A 14,251-nucleotide genomic window follows, 5' to 3' on the forward strand; every position below is an offset into this window, starting at 1 on the left:
CTAGTTATATTAGGTTAGTTTTTTTATGCCCTTTTGTAATGTGCTACAGTAGAGTATAATACAATTTCGCAGTGCAAAATTTTAAATACCGTTTTTAGTATTTTGAAATACATTTTTCACTGGAGACTGCAGAAATGGTTGAGAGTTCCGTGTCTGTTCTGTACTTTATTTCAAAGCAGGGAATTCAGTTTGGGACAATTTATCATAAATTATTCAATCTGCTTAAGTGTTCCAAAATTATAACCTGTATGTCCCTGTTTACTTTTATTTATATATATATATATATATATATACAGACATAGAAATATATACACACACTTATAGGGGGACATACATGTTAGAAGTCATATGTAGAACATAGAAGAGCTTGTAAGCATGATGTAAATTTTAGGAAATGTTGCTTTAGTAATATATCAGCTTTATGGGTTCACCAGAATTACTGTAAAACAGTTTATAGAGATGTATCAATCTGTAATTATATAAAAATCAGCGTTCCAGGCTCGTTCTCATGTTCATTCTGTCCTGTACATTTTGTATTTCTCTGAGGCACACAAGTTTGAGTAGTTTGTTTGCCTGCTGGTTGATGATATGTTATCACTGCTTTCCCAGACTTTAAGATTAAAAGCTAAGCTTGTGCTGTGAAGATTCACATTATTCCAAAGGAATAACTAAAATAGGGACCAGTTTCTGTTAAAATTCGTGGCCAGATTAGGATTTAATTCCGTCTTTAGATGAACTTGTTATCCTTTTTTTCTTTTTTCTTTTTTTTTTAATACCAGCACTCATGATGTTCCCTAGCATGGTTTTGATTTCTCATGTCTTGTCTGTACCGTGGCTTATTTTGTAAAGTCTATTCTTATCCCATGCTCTAACTTCATTAAGAATTTATGCTTGAAAATGTAAAATTCATCCTCTTAGTCTGTTCACTACATTAGCATTCCCCTTGCTCCCAGAATAACTTCGTAGCCAACAATCCTACAAAATAAGCCTTTTGTCTCAGAAAAGGCATGGTAAATGCAGGGGCTGTACGGTATCCTTCATGAGTTAAACAAGCAATGAGGAAATGAGCTGCAGGGTGGAAGTGCCGGCTCTGACCCCACACAGGTTGGAGCAAACAGCTGGAATTATACCTAGGAACAAATCAGACGCCACTGCTTAGTTTGGAGCTCAGGCTTGAGTTGCTCTTCTGGGTACCATCCTGCCACCTGACGATGCGATCCCTGCTAGCTGGCTGCCAAGGGTAGCCCCAAGCCTCAGTGCTCCATTTGGGTCCTTGACGTGGTGCAAAATACGAAAACCCCATTACGGGAGCGTTTAGCAATAGCTGTGCTGCTTTGTGGAGAGGCTGATGCAGGGTGGAGTGGCCGGAGAAGAGATGAAGATGTCTTCCTGTTTGGAAGTACGGCTGCATAGTTAATTCATTAACACTGTACTACAGGTTAGGAATAAATTTTTAAGTGCATCTTTTAAGTGCAGCATGATAAATAATTCATGATTACGATGACGAAATGCCATGGTGGTGACAGCAGGCTCAATTTATGTTTTCCTTTGGCTGAGTTTTGGCTGGTAGAGAGGGAAGAGCTTGGCAGAAGGATGCCGAGGTTATAGCATCTCATGCTGTGTTCTCACAAGCACTACTGAGTGGTTTCAAGAACATTTTGGATAAAGCATTAAAGGATTTTGTATAAATGCGAAGTGAGATTTTCAAAACTGATCAGTATTTTTATTTTTCAAATGTCTTCTCATTTGTATGGCATTTGAATCACATACCAAGGGGACATTTGATTAAATAAGATAACTGACATTTGAATCATATATGAAGAAAACAGGCCAGGGAAAGAATGCGAGATCTAGTAACTTATTTAAAGAGGCTACTTGACCTTTCCACGGCATTTGAGCCCAGTCATCAATTTGGTGAACTTGAAATCATGTTAAATGTATGTTGTACTGAAGTTGCCAATATCTTACTAGTGCTATTTGTGAATAATGTTGTAAGGAATATTAGCAAACTAATTAGTATTTTTATAAATAGAAATCCAAAGAGAGATTTTCATTGAATATTTGTAGGATTTGCAGCACAACTAACTTGGTGTTTAGCAATGTTGGCTTATTATCACTCTTCAGTAGAGTTTTCATATAGAAAATACAAATTATGACAACAGAGCTGTAGGTAGCATCCTCTATATCTAAGTGAGTACAATTTCCTAAGAATTGTTTTAGGACTAAGGTATCAGGGCAGCTGCTTATGCTTAACCTGGGCTGTGATACTGTAGTGAATTAGATAGCATTTCAGGCTATTTGCTATGATGACAACCGCAGTTAGTTCAGTAACTGTGCCAGATTAAAGTTACATGAGAAGTTGGCAGCTTTTCTTCTAGTGTATGAGTGTACAATGCCTTATAGCTAATTCTGCTTCACTTCAGTAAATGTTGCTGATCCTTTGAATCGTTATCTAAACTAATGCAGTCACTGGACTGTTATCTGCATGGAAAATGCTCACCAGAGGGAAGTTTGGTTATTCTTCACCCCAGAAAACCTGTCTATCATTTTTTAGTTTAATCTTAAGCAAATGTGTCCTTTGGAGTCCTTTTATACAGAGCCAGGACTTGAAATCTGGCCGAGCCACGGCAGTTAGAAGAGTGCAGGGCTCTGGTTCTGTATTGACTTGGAGCTGGGGTGCATGGAGCTTGGCCGATCTCTGGAAATAAATAAATTAAAAGAAATGAGAAAGGTAAGATTGTGAAAGGAAGTGAAGAATGATAGAAAAGTGAACCTTAAAGATATATTCAACTTCATGTCCTCTCTCTGACTGCTACTTACATGGCTTGAGATGGCAGTCAGCTCAGTCTGTTCTGCATTTGCGTAGGTCACTGTTCAAATAATAATGATGCCCCAAATAGCTCACACATCTTCTATGTAATTTTTTCTATTTTTCTTTTTAAAGGAACCGTGCCCTGCTTTTTTTTTATAGGAAGAACTTTTTTCCTTTCTTCATGTTGAAAGTTCAAAGTTTTCCACTGGAGTTTTCACGTTACAAAGTTTTGACTACATTGTTGGTGATATACAGCAGTTACTTCTTCAGTTCATTATCAGTTTTATTTGTGTTAAGTTATATTTATTTATATGGCAGTAATTTTCTTGTCAAATATGCCATTTAAAGTTTAAAATAAAACTGATATTCTCTTTATAGAGAATAGAATGTATTTTCTGATTTATGACTCCTCTGAACAATTCAGCTTTGCTAGTAAAACAGCTCTAATTTTCAGGTATTTCTAGTGGCTAATTTGTGTATTTGAGTTATATAGCTACTCAAAAATGTTAAGTCTGAAAGTACCACTTATTTATGTGACACTTAATACCATGTAACTATTCAAGTGATTGAATAATTAGGTAGTTTTTTTCCCAAGTAGTATTGCAACTGGTTCCTGTGATATAGTTTTCCTTTACCATGGTACAATTCAAGACTTCAGTTGAAAACTATTGGACTACTACATGTTTCATCCTGGCTGAAATATCTCAAAAATATAGTGAAAAATAATAATAAAAAATATTGTGGGAACTTTTCTTGAACAATAGTCAAAATCTAGTCTGTCACAAGAGTTTTGACCTTTGTGATGTTCTTTTTCAAAATGACATCAGTGATCTCCATGGTACCACTTTAAACTTTATAAGGAGTTCAGCTTGCTTGTAAAACGGCAGGTTTTATTTAAAAGAAGATGGTCTTATTCTCAGCGAATTCATTGATTGTTTACAAACGAGAAGTGTAGCTGCTAGGAAAAAAAGTCCAGAAAGTCATGGATTTCACGTGGACTGTTTGCCTAACTGTATTCTCAGTTAATGTCAGGCTTAATTAATGTCCCACTTAGGTAATGGTAAATATGGGAAATTGAGGAAGTCTTTGACATGGCTATTTATAACTGCCCAGTGGATGCAGTGTCATTGGGAGGGCCCTGGAAACTACAGATTTGGTCAGCAGAGAAATACTCCATCATCGCAGGAGCTGCAGAACGTTTCTGCAGGTGGTCTTTTCTGAGGACAAGCTGGACGTGAAGTGAGTGACGGAGATTGATGGAGACTGAATACCCTGAAAGGCAAGTGGATGAGTTTTAAGGAAGGTGGTTTCTTTTCTGTTGGAATCCCAACAGGATTGGGAATTCACAAAAACATATTAACTGATTTGTAAGCTAAATATAATAGAAAGCTGCTCTTGTAACACATTTGTGTATGTGGCATTTTTGTTGACATGCTTTCTGACATGCAGAAGGCTATAGTCTTGAACAAGTGAGAAATTTCTAGACTGAATTCTGCACAGTGTTTTGCTTATCATGTGGAGACAGTAATATAGTTACTTAGAGGGATTTCATTTGTCATTGTAGAACTGAACATCCTTACGCTTTTTATTTTGTATTACTATAGCAAATCCTTCAAATGTTGACATTGTATTTTAGGACATGACATATTTTTAAAAGATGTTTGATGGCTTCATTGTGTTCTTTTGCTATTCTTGTAAAAACACTGCATCTCGAGTATGGCATTCCTGTATTTTTCAGAATACTTTGAACTTATCTGTATTTAATGTCTGGGGACTGTCCCAAAATACACACTTTGCAGATGATGTTTTCCAAGGCTAGTTTTCGCTGTTGGCACGTGGAACATGCATTTTGAAAAGCGGGCGTATGAAGTGTTAAAGAAATTTCTGTAGTTTGTGAACCAGCGTTACATAATTCCCAAAACATTTTCACAATTTTTGGGTAAGTGCTCTGCAGAACCGTGCTAAACAACAACAGGATGGGCCTTTGGGTTTCAGATGATGGCGAGCGTCCAGTCCCCTTGTGCAGCTGGGGTGCTCTGTGTTCCCCAAGAGCAGCTGAGGATGGGCAGTGTTTCATCTGGTTAACGCTACCCTCGAGCAGTCAGTCGTTGGTGTCCTTGGAGAATAGGCTCCTAAAATGGCTTCTCCTTTTTGCATCCTTTCTGTAAGGGATGTAAAAGTGATGGTGTTGAGTGTGATCATATTGAGGGCTGTATCTTCAGCTGCTCATTTTTCGGTCACTTTCAGAAAAAAAAAAAAAAAACACAAACAAGCACCACACAATATAAAATTGGGGGTTTTACCAGGTTTTGGCTTATTTGCTAACTGTAAGCAGTCTGGAATTTATTTTTGTTGTAAGGTTTATTTTGATAGTTAACTATGCACTTTTGTCCCTGTTATTGCTTGGGAATTTCAATTCATGTTTCAGTTGAAGGAGTAAATCTGAATGTTTTTATACCTTTTCAAAAGCAGGGTTTATTGGAATTGGAAGGTCACAAAATACCCTGAATATAATGCTACAGTGCTCTTCTTTGGCTTCTAGACTTGACTGGTATATGCTATTATGTAGATACATAAATTAATGTTTCTGATCAGTTAGCAGATAGTGGCAGAGTTTTGTCTGGTTGCACTCTAAATTAACTTTGTGAAATCAAACCAGAATGTGATGTAGATCATTTGATACAAATGCTTAAAAGCACTGCAAGGGTTGGCTGTATGGAACAGAGATCTGGTTCCCGCAGCATGCAAAATCACATTTCTGTGTTTGAAGCTCAAATGGAAGGGGGTGCTTTCCTGAATCAGATACTGTGATTTTTGATAAATGTATATCTTAAACATGGTACATTTTTATGGGAAGTCATCTAATTCTTTCATGATTCTGTGGAAAATAAAAGGGTACCTACTGGGATTTCTTTCTCCCAGGCATTTCTGTGTATTTTAAAGTATTTTTATGTATTGTGCATGGAAGGCAGTGCCAGCTGTTGATTGTCATCTTTCTCATGTCTGTGATAAAAAGCCACTCAAGAAGGCTGAAATATGAGAACGTCATTAGCTTTCCTACTGGCAGAAGTGCTTAAAAAAGCCACAATAGAAAGAAAATAGATTGCATATTGAAATTAAAAAAAAAAAAAAAGGCAGCTACAGCAAGGGTTTGTTTAGCCCTTGGAAAAAGCAAAAACATGGCAAGGAGCTTCTACAGGCACAAAGGGAAAAGTGTGAACCTGTGGCTGATGTGCAAGGGTGTGTGTGGGAAACCTCTGATGTTCATCACGCGTGATTCCCCGCTTGTGTTTTGTTGTCACAATTCAGCCGCTCGAGTTGTTTTGTGGGCACCAGGTGCAGTGTAGGAGTTTGTGTTTACTGTGAATGACGTCTATGAGGCACGATCTGGTTTTAAGCTGATCTTAGGTGGCATTGTAAGCTTGCTTCTTTGTTAAAAAAAATTATTTAAAATCCACTTGGGACATTTAAAGACAAAGGTAGGATTCATTTAAAGACTGAAGATTAATGTAAAAAATAAAGGAAATGCCCCTCGTGTGGTTACAAAGCAGAAGGGCCTCCATTTCAAAATAAAACCACAAACTAGGCAGTTAGTGGTGTTCTCTGCAGACACAGCCTAAAAGCAGTGTGTTATTCAGGATTATGAATAGAGCCCTGCTTATGGTTTTGCTTGAAAATCTTCTGATTGTAGTCGGATGAACGTGGAGAAGTGTACAGAAATCATGTTTGTTATGTATACAGAAGCTCCCGTTTTAAAGTGTATATGGTGGGAAGGGAATAAATTTCTCATTTTGCACTGCCTCCTAAGGTAGAGAGAGGCAGGCAGGGATGGAGGCAGGAGAAAACGGAGGCAGTGGAAACAGCAGCAATATGTACGCTTGCCTGCCTGTCTCGCATTAATGGAACAGCTTGCAAGGTCTACAGGGAATTTGCATTGGCTCTGTCACTGGTATTATTTAGTTCCTTATTTATTGCTAGTGGCTTGATTGTGCTGTATTTTCCCAGCAATGAAAGCTTTTAAAGATCATGTCTGACTCCTTTTGGACTGTGCTGTCCAATTTCTCTCTGCCTGCTACCAGCATGTTGAGACGATCCAAAAGGTAATCTAAGGATTTTGCGAGTAATTCTTATGATGTTTTTCCAAGTGACTTGTTTTAATACTCTTTGAGCTTGCTTTCTTCCTTTATTAACAGATTAAATCATATTTGTAGTGTGTTAGGTATGATTTCTTAATTCTTTAATGATTTGTAGTTGTGTTCCTTGTAAAAATTATACTGTGCAGATCCATGCTTCGTTCTTTTCACAGATATTTATTTAAATGCATTGTTCCTCCCTTCTCATAGTATGTGAATGTGATAAGGGTTTGTTTCTACAAAATGATGGATTGATGCCTTACTAAGAACAAGCTGCTTCAGTATTCAAAGTAGCAAAACAGTATTATGATGATATAGGCAGCACTGGGCAGGGCTTGCAAATATTTTGACGTGTAGTACGTGATTTTCTTAGGGATATGCATAACCTTACGTATAAAATCGTTTTTAATAGTTCTAGCATTTTTTTTTCTTGGAGATGTAAATATGCTACTGTAGTCGTTAGTAGGATGGCTGTTCTTACACCACTCCTCGGATTTTGATAAAATCACATTGAATTCTGTGACCTAATAAACGGTATCGGATCTGATGCAGTACAGTGATATCCCTTCAAGATCGGGAAATATCAACATAGTTACTGCTCATCAGGTGTTCTGTGGAGCTTAACTCAGGTAACCTGAAAACTTACTGGAGGAATAGACTGGGTGAGTAAGGTAGGTGGGTAATCCTGACTGACTAATTCAGTATATTTGGGTTTATGAGTAAGTGGTTGGAGCTAGAATCAGAATTTCTCATCGATTGGCTGATAGAGCTGAAAATCTATGTAAGACTCGGAATATAAACTTTGACTAGATTTTAGGGTGAATTTTGTTTATGAGCTGTCAGAAATGAAATTTTTCTTTTTTAGGAGATTGCAGCTCCTACATAGAAATATACCGAATGGGGGGCAGGGGCAGGGAGGATTAACCCTGCTATGATTCCCTTTTTGTGGTTTAAATTTTGTTAAAGTTGTTTTCTGTGCTAACAGTGATTTTTAGATTTATTTTTTTTTGGGGGGGGACAAAGAACGATTTAGCTTAAAAAATTTAGATCTCAAGTTGTTTGTTGGTCTGTTTGCTCCCAGCAGTAACTTTCAAACTCACTGAGCAATGGCACCAGTAGCCTCCAGGAGGAACAGAGGTGTCAGAGGTAGCGCTCATTATTTCCATGGGAGTTTCTTGAGCTATGGAGAGGAAAGGGATGTAAATTAACGTCCTGTGCCTCTGTTTCCCTAAAGACAAGGTAGGTAGGACTTGGCTTTCGTGTTGTTTGGGCAACTGGTGAGCATGTCAGCAGCAAGGTGCAGTGAGCCCTGCCTTGCTGGGTTGGTGCAGGTGAGGGAGAGGAGGCATTGGTGCAGGAGGACACTGTTCTGTAAGAACTTAACTTTTGTTACACCAGCTGCTTCTGGAGCAACCTGCTTCTTCCTCCTGCTTGCCAAACTTTGCTTTTGGAAAGCTTGCTCTGGTCTGGATGGTGTTCTGCATGCAAAAAGGCACGTTTTTTTGTGAAAATTCAACAATAGAGGACTTCTATACTGAATAGATGTCTACAGTGTTTCTGCATAACAAGGATAAGATATTTTTATTTTTTAATAACTTGTTGGTGTGCCATTATGAATTTAAAATTAGACATGAAGTACTGACACAATTTCAGAGATACTACCAAGGTTTCGGGTGCAATATTTTGTCAGAAAACTCCCCCTCAAAATTTACAATTCCATTTATTTGTTAGTATTTGAAGTACAAAAAGAAAGAAATTGGTCTGTAAATCTGCTGCGCGTCTAGATGGAAAAGAGATTACTTTTTATTGATTTAATCACACAAATGAATATTAGATTTTTCAAAATGATCAAACAGCTGTATGAGAATTCACAGCAGAGGGGTGCTGCACCCAGTCATGTGGTAGAAATCCTATTTTGTACAGCACAGAAACCACAGGCTTCAGTCAGCCTCAGAAATAAAATATTTGAGCATGTGTGACAGTTTGCTGGGAATATCACCTTCTGCCATGCTCTGCTGGCAGCCTGCCCAGCTCTTTGACTACCGTCTTGTGGGAGATGGGGAGGCAGGTTGGATCGGTGCTGTGTGGATTGTAATAAATCGGCTAGTTCATACGACAGCACACTGTAGGATTGTGATTCTTGTTAGGGCATCGGTCCTGAAAACATCCGTACGCATGTGGTGACTTTGCTCCCAGGAGCATCTGGGCTATGGGAGAAGCCACTGTACATCCAGGTCTGTGTGGTGTCAGGGCCATCACGTTCCTGTGTGTTCCTGTGTGTCCTCTGAATAATGGCATCTATACACTTTGAAGGAAGTATATTATTGAGTGAATAAATATTTCTACATTTTCATCGTCCTCCCATCGTACCCAAGTACTTTTTAGTAAACTTCTTACTTTTAAAAATTATTCTTGCAATTTAAATTTCTTCTATAGAGTTGAAATTATAGCCAGAGAATATTTTGCTGTATGAAATATTTGACACAGTTTTCCTGTGATCGGTCTGTAAAACTTTTGGACAGTCCTACTGCATTTATGACACCTTGTGTGCTCTTCGTTCGGGGCATCGCAGAAGGGGCCACTGGCGGTATTCTGGCCATTGTGCTCTGTAATGATGCCTTCTGATATGTACTAAACATCCTAAAGGGCTTCACTCCCAGATGGCTTTCCCTACATTAGGAGGCAAATGTTGAGAAGGGCTTCTCTTTCTCCGCGGTACATTATGTTGAAACGAGCTCTCTCGTGCAGCTGGTGGGATTCTCGGTGCAGCTAATGGCACTGCGAAAGCGAGCCATCTGCTCCTGTGGTCAAAGTAGCTGCCTTGTTTCTTCTTGAGCCTATTCCCGGAAGGACAGAAAAAGTCAAGAGCAAACTAAATACATAAGAGTTTGTCATGGGAGGGGTGACATAAACATAAATCGGATTTACCCGTCAAACCCATTCTGTATAAATATTTATGATTTTAAGCTACAGGATAAATACGAGAATTCCTTGGTTCAAAGGGCACGTGGGGAGGTATTGTCATATCGGCTGTACCGAAGCATTGCCTATTGAAGTTGGATTATGGAAAGATAAAGCGTTATTTTGACATATTTAAATTAAATGTCTTTGTTTTTAAATCCTTTTATTTCTTTGTGCTTTGGGAATAACTTTTCTTGGATGTGCTCTTAAAATTTGCTGTGTAGCAACAGCAGTGCAGCATCATTGTGCAAGTGGCTGTGCAGTGGTTTTTGAAAGATTGACTTAGAATGATGATTTCTAATTTTTTTTTCTTTTTTCAGCAATGTTTAATCCTCTTTGGATGGATAGGCTGTGGCTATGGATATTAGGATCTTGACTTTTGTTTAGTGACTTTTTTTTTTTTTGACTAAGTTTGGGCAGGGAAGTATTTGGGCAGGTGTATTGAAGTGTCTTGAAAGCTGCCTGGGGGATCGCAAAGGTGGATTTCTGTTAGGAAAGTTGTGCTGTTTTCATGTCATGTTTCACAGGATAGCCACTGATGCTCTAAATTTATTTCTTCTTTGTGATGAAGGGCTCTCAGGGATTTCATAATCGGTTAAACCCACTGGAATTAAGCATCATCAGAGTGTGAAGCAATCCTTAAGTAGCAAGACCCCTCTAAAATCAGTGATTCTCTAAAAATCATCATATTTCATTGTAAACGTTTCCTTGGTAACTAACAAAATGCTCCTAACTATTTAAACATTCACAGCCCTAAGAGGAACCACCTCTCCCTGGGGTGTAAACCAGTGATGGGAAAATACTCCGGTGGCCAGGAGCGAGCTTTGATGCACTGGTGTGCTCATGGTAGCTGCGGGGCTGCTGTTAACGGGCTGTGCTGGATTGTGAGGCTGGGTCCTTTTAACTGTATTTGGTGTCTTTTTAATGCTGATTCATCTAGATTGACATTAAAAGCTCTGTGTGTCAGAGGGATGCCACCTCCTCGTATATACATTGTCACTCTGAAGAAAAACAATTAGTTTGACACTAGCAGGATACTTACTTTTTGCGGTAACATAAAGCTAAGCTTAAAAATGTGAGTCTGTGCTATAATTAGCTGTAAAGTGACAGCTGTCACGCCACAAATTTCCTTGCTCAAATGTGTAAAATAAGAAATGTTTCCCTTGTGTTGGGAAGGATGTGAAAGACCTGGAAATGTGATGCTTTTGATAATATTTAGGTCCAATTTGTACTTAGCCCACTGTATTAAATGGCCTCCAACTGATGCTCCTAATAGGAGAGGAAATTTCATTTCAATTACTTCTGCTAGTATTTCCGAATGGCCTTGGGACAAAAGCACCGACAGCGTTTGGGGGAGAAAAAAAATCAACCTTATCTCCTGAAAAGCTCTTCGAGAATCGAATTTTGCATTGGGCGAAGATGTAACAGGCGTTGCGGTCACTGGGTGAGAGCTGGGCGCTTTGTGCTGCTGGTGGGGAAGGTAAGAGTGCCCATGGGGCCTGGGGGAGTGCCTATGGGGTGTTTGGGCTGCTTCAGTGCACTGGAAGAGACTGGGATCTCATGAACAGAACAAAGGTTCTTCTGCTGTCCAAAAATAAGTGTAATAATTAAGGCAATGCACCCGTACTCTTCCTAATTTGTAGTTTATTTGGGATTCTGTCTGATAGAGTTGCTTGTTTCTCTGTTAGACTAAAACCCAACGTTTCCTACAGGGTTAACGCTGAACTTTTAAGCCCTGGAAGCCCTTTGTTCAGATGGAAACCTCTTGTGCAACCTCTTGGCTATTGCCCAGAACAAACCAGTTTTTCAAGTCACAACTTTTGTGGAGCGGAAACCGTGCAACGCACAAATTGTGGACGGTTTTGTGAAGCGCTTGGATCCTTCTCGTGAAGGAGACAGCTGAAAGTAACATAATTTTAAGCTGACGTTTTAAGAGAGCAGAAAAATGGCTGTTGGGAAGAGTCTGGTTTCAGAAGGGACTGGAAGAGAAGGGAGGCTCTGAGGTGGGCAGCGGGCACCGGGAGAGCAGCGCTACGCAGGGCCAGGCAGCAGAAGCACACGTCGGCGTGCGCTTGGCCTGGAAATGTGCAGTTCTTGTGTTTAATTGAAGGAGACACATTGGGGTTTTGGAATCCTTACAAAGTCTGTGCATCTGCTTATTTCAACTGTTGTTTGTCTCTGACAAGTGAATTTTAAATCCAGAGTTTCCGTCAGCTTAAAGCTTAGGGATAGCTTATGATTAACAGCTGGAGAGTGATGGTTTGAGGCTGGGCCACGCTGGGTTTTTGGGCAGCTCCATGGTTGGCTCTTCAGGCCTTGCTTCTGTCAAGGGTTAACAGGCTGTGCTAGGGAAGGGGCTGGAGAGGCCGAGGTGGCAGCGCATGCGAGGCATTACATGAACTTTTAATGTGTTGGGGTGTAAACAGCACACCTTATAGATATATCCAGTTATGAGGCAGCTTTAGCTGTGCGGTGACGTTCCTCCTTGCAGGTCCATGCGCCTGCTTTCTGAAGAGACGTCGGGCTGGGGTAAGGAGCAAACCACGAGACGTGCTCGCCGGTGCACTTGGGATTCCTGGTATTTCAGTGGCAGCTGAATGCCGATGTTAACAAGGAATGGTAAACACCTTAGGGCAAGATGTTGGTATAAAAAAGACCTTATTTAAAGAACTGAGAGGAACAGTATATGATTTGTCATCTTCTATGACCTTATACCTTCCTGGAGGCAAATGACTTAGCTTTTGGTCCGGTGCTGAACACATAGTTCTGGCAGCCATCTCATTTATCCGAGTAAGAAAGTATACTTTTTTTTTCAAAGCATAAGGAAAACACCTTTGAAGTGTTTTGATTCCGTGCTTGTACCTAATTATCAGGTATTCCCTGCATTGTTTTTCCCAGTCCATGGCCTGACCTATTTTTAATCTTTTTGCTATTATTTTCAGGACTGCAGAGTAATACCTATCTAAATGCTCTTTAGAGTAGATTTGCAGTTAAAATAATAAGCACTTCAGTAATGAAAACTCCCCGTTTATTCCAAGAGTATTAGAAGTTGATTTTGGTTTTAGGGACTTACCCAACATGCCAGCCATATCCAGATACATGTATTGTTTCTGTATTAAATTCTGCAGCTTGTCTCATGTTGCATGAACTATACCGTTGACTCTCCCAGCTGTTCAGTAGGGTGAGAGGCCTGCAGACAGGTGATACCTTTTGCCCTTTTTGTCTGAATACTTCAGTCATTTTCTCTTCCATCTTCTGTTTCTACTTCCTTTCATTTTAATCCCTTCTCTTTTGTTTTTTATTTTTTCCCTTCCATTGTTAGGGGAAGATGTTAAAAAAGCAATCATGGTTCCAGCTTCACCCCTCTGCCTGGGCTGGCTTCCAGGCTCTTGATATTTCATGGAATGAAGGCAGAAGGATCCAGAGAAGCAGCATTTAGGAGGACAATGCTTACTGGTCCTGTGAGGGGAAACCTTAGAGCAGATGTGAAATCCAAGCCAGCTGATACCAGCCTCCTGGCAATACTGTCCAGTAAATTGGACGTGTTCTTGGGCTGTAGGCTTAATACATTGTGATCTTTTCCACAAGACGCCTCAAGTTGAAGGGTTTTCCACTGTGATATTTTATATGAAGACAAAGCTTAAGAATGTGTTGAAAATCTAAGCAAATGTTCCGCTTATATAGAGATACGGTGCTGACGTTATTCTTCCCTTGTCTGCCTGCTCTACTAAGCATATCTTTTAAACTACTTCAGAGTTAATAGAAGATATAAATGGTGCTTCACATGGTTTATTTCATGCTGAAAAAGTTACTTTTGCTATCATAAGATAATGTCTGGGAGCATGTACTACTGGAGAGCCCTCAGGACCCAAAGAGAAGTGAGCCTCTGAAGATGGAGATGTTCTGCAAGCACATACAAGAATGGTCTTTCCCTGAATATTTGATCTCTAAGGAATCTAGCTTGAATCCTGACATGGCATTTGAGATGACTTATTTCCAGGATATTGCATGTTTTCCTGTCTTTCAGTTTTGTTCTAGTCTTAATTGCATCATAAATTATTATCAGCTTCAATTAGCAATCTTAATTTAAATTAAGCATGATTGCTATGGAACTTGAAGACCTGACTTTTGTAGGTATTTGCATTTGTCTTCCTCCATGTCTTCATTTTTGTACTTCCTGCAATTTTTTCAGGTCTCATTTCTTTTCATGGTGGCCATGTTGGTTTCAGACTTCATGGTGGAACAAAACTGAGAAGGCAAGAAAGCTGGGAGATGGTGATATGTGGTTCCCAGAAGCATATTTTATTGCAATCTATTACTTATACAGTGATAGGCTAATTTTATT

The 14,251-nt window shown here is 39.4% G+C and overlaps 1 protein-coding gene across 9 annotated transcripts in view; it reads left to right on the top strand.

Annotated features, from left to right (window-relative positions):
* Positions 1–14,251, top strand: part of MAST2 (microtubule associated serine/threonine kinase 2) — a 192,528-nt gene that overhangs the window by 100,659 nt on the left and 77,618 nt on the right. Inside the window, exon 1 of one of the 9 annotated variants that reach the window (XM_040565055.1) lies at positions 6,736–6,912. The exons of the other annotated variants lie outside the window; for them this stretch is intronic. Coding sequence (XP_040420989.1) covers positions 6,839–6,912 — 74 coding nt within the window. The 5' untranslated portion in view covers positions 6,736–6,838. Of the gene's footprint in view, positions 1–6,735; positions 6,913–14,251 lie in introns of those variants that run through there. 9 annotated transcript variants of the gene reach the window in all.

The sequence above is a fragment of the Cygnus olor genome, chromosome 8, assembly GCF_009769625.2.
Source record: "Cygnus olor isolate bCygOlo1 chromosome 8, bCygOlo1.pri.v2, whole genome shotgun sequence".
NCBI lineage: Eukaryota > Metazoa > Chordata > Aves > Anseriformes > Anatidae > Cygnus > Cygnus olor.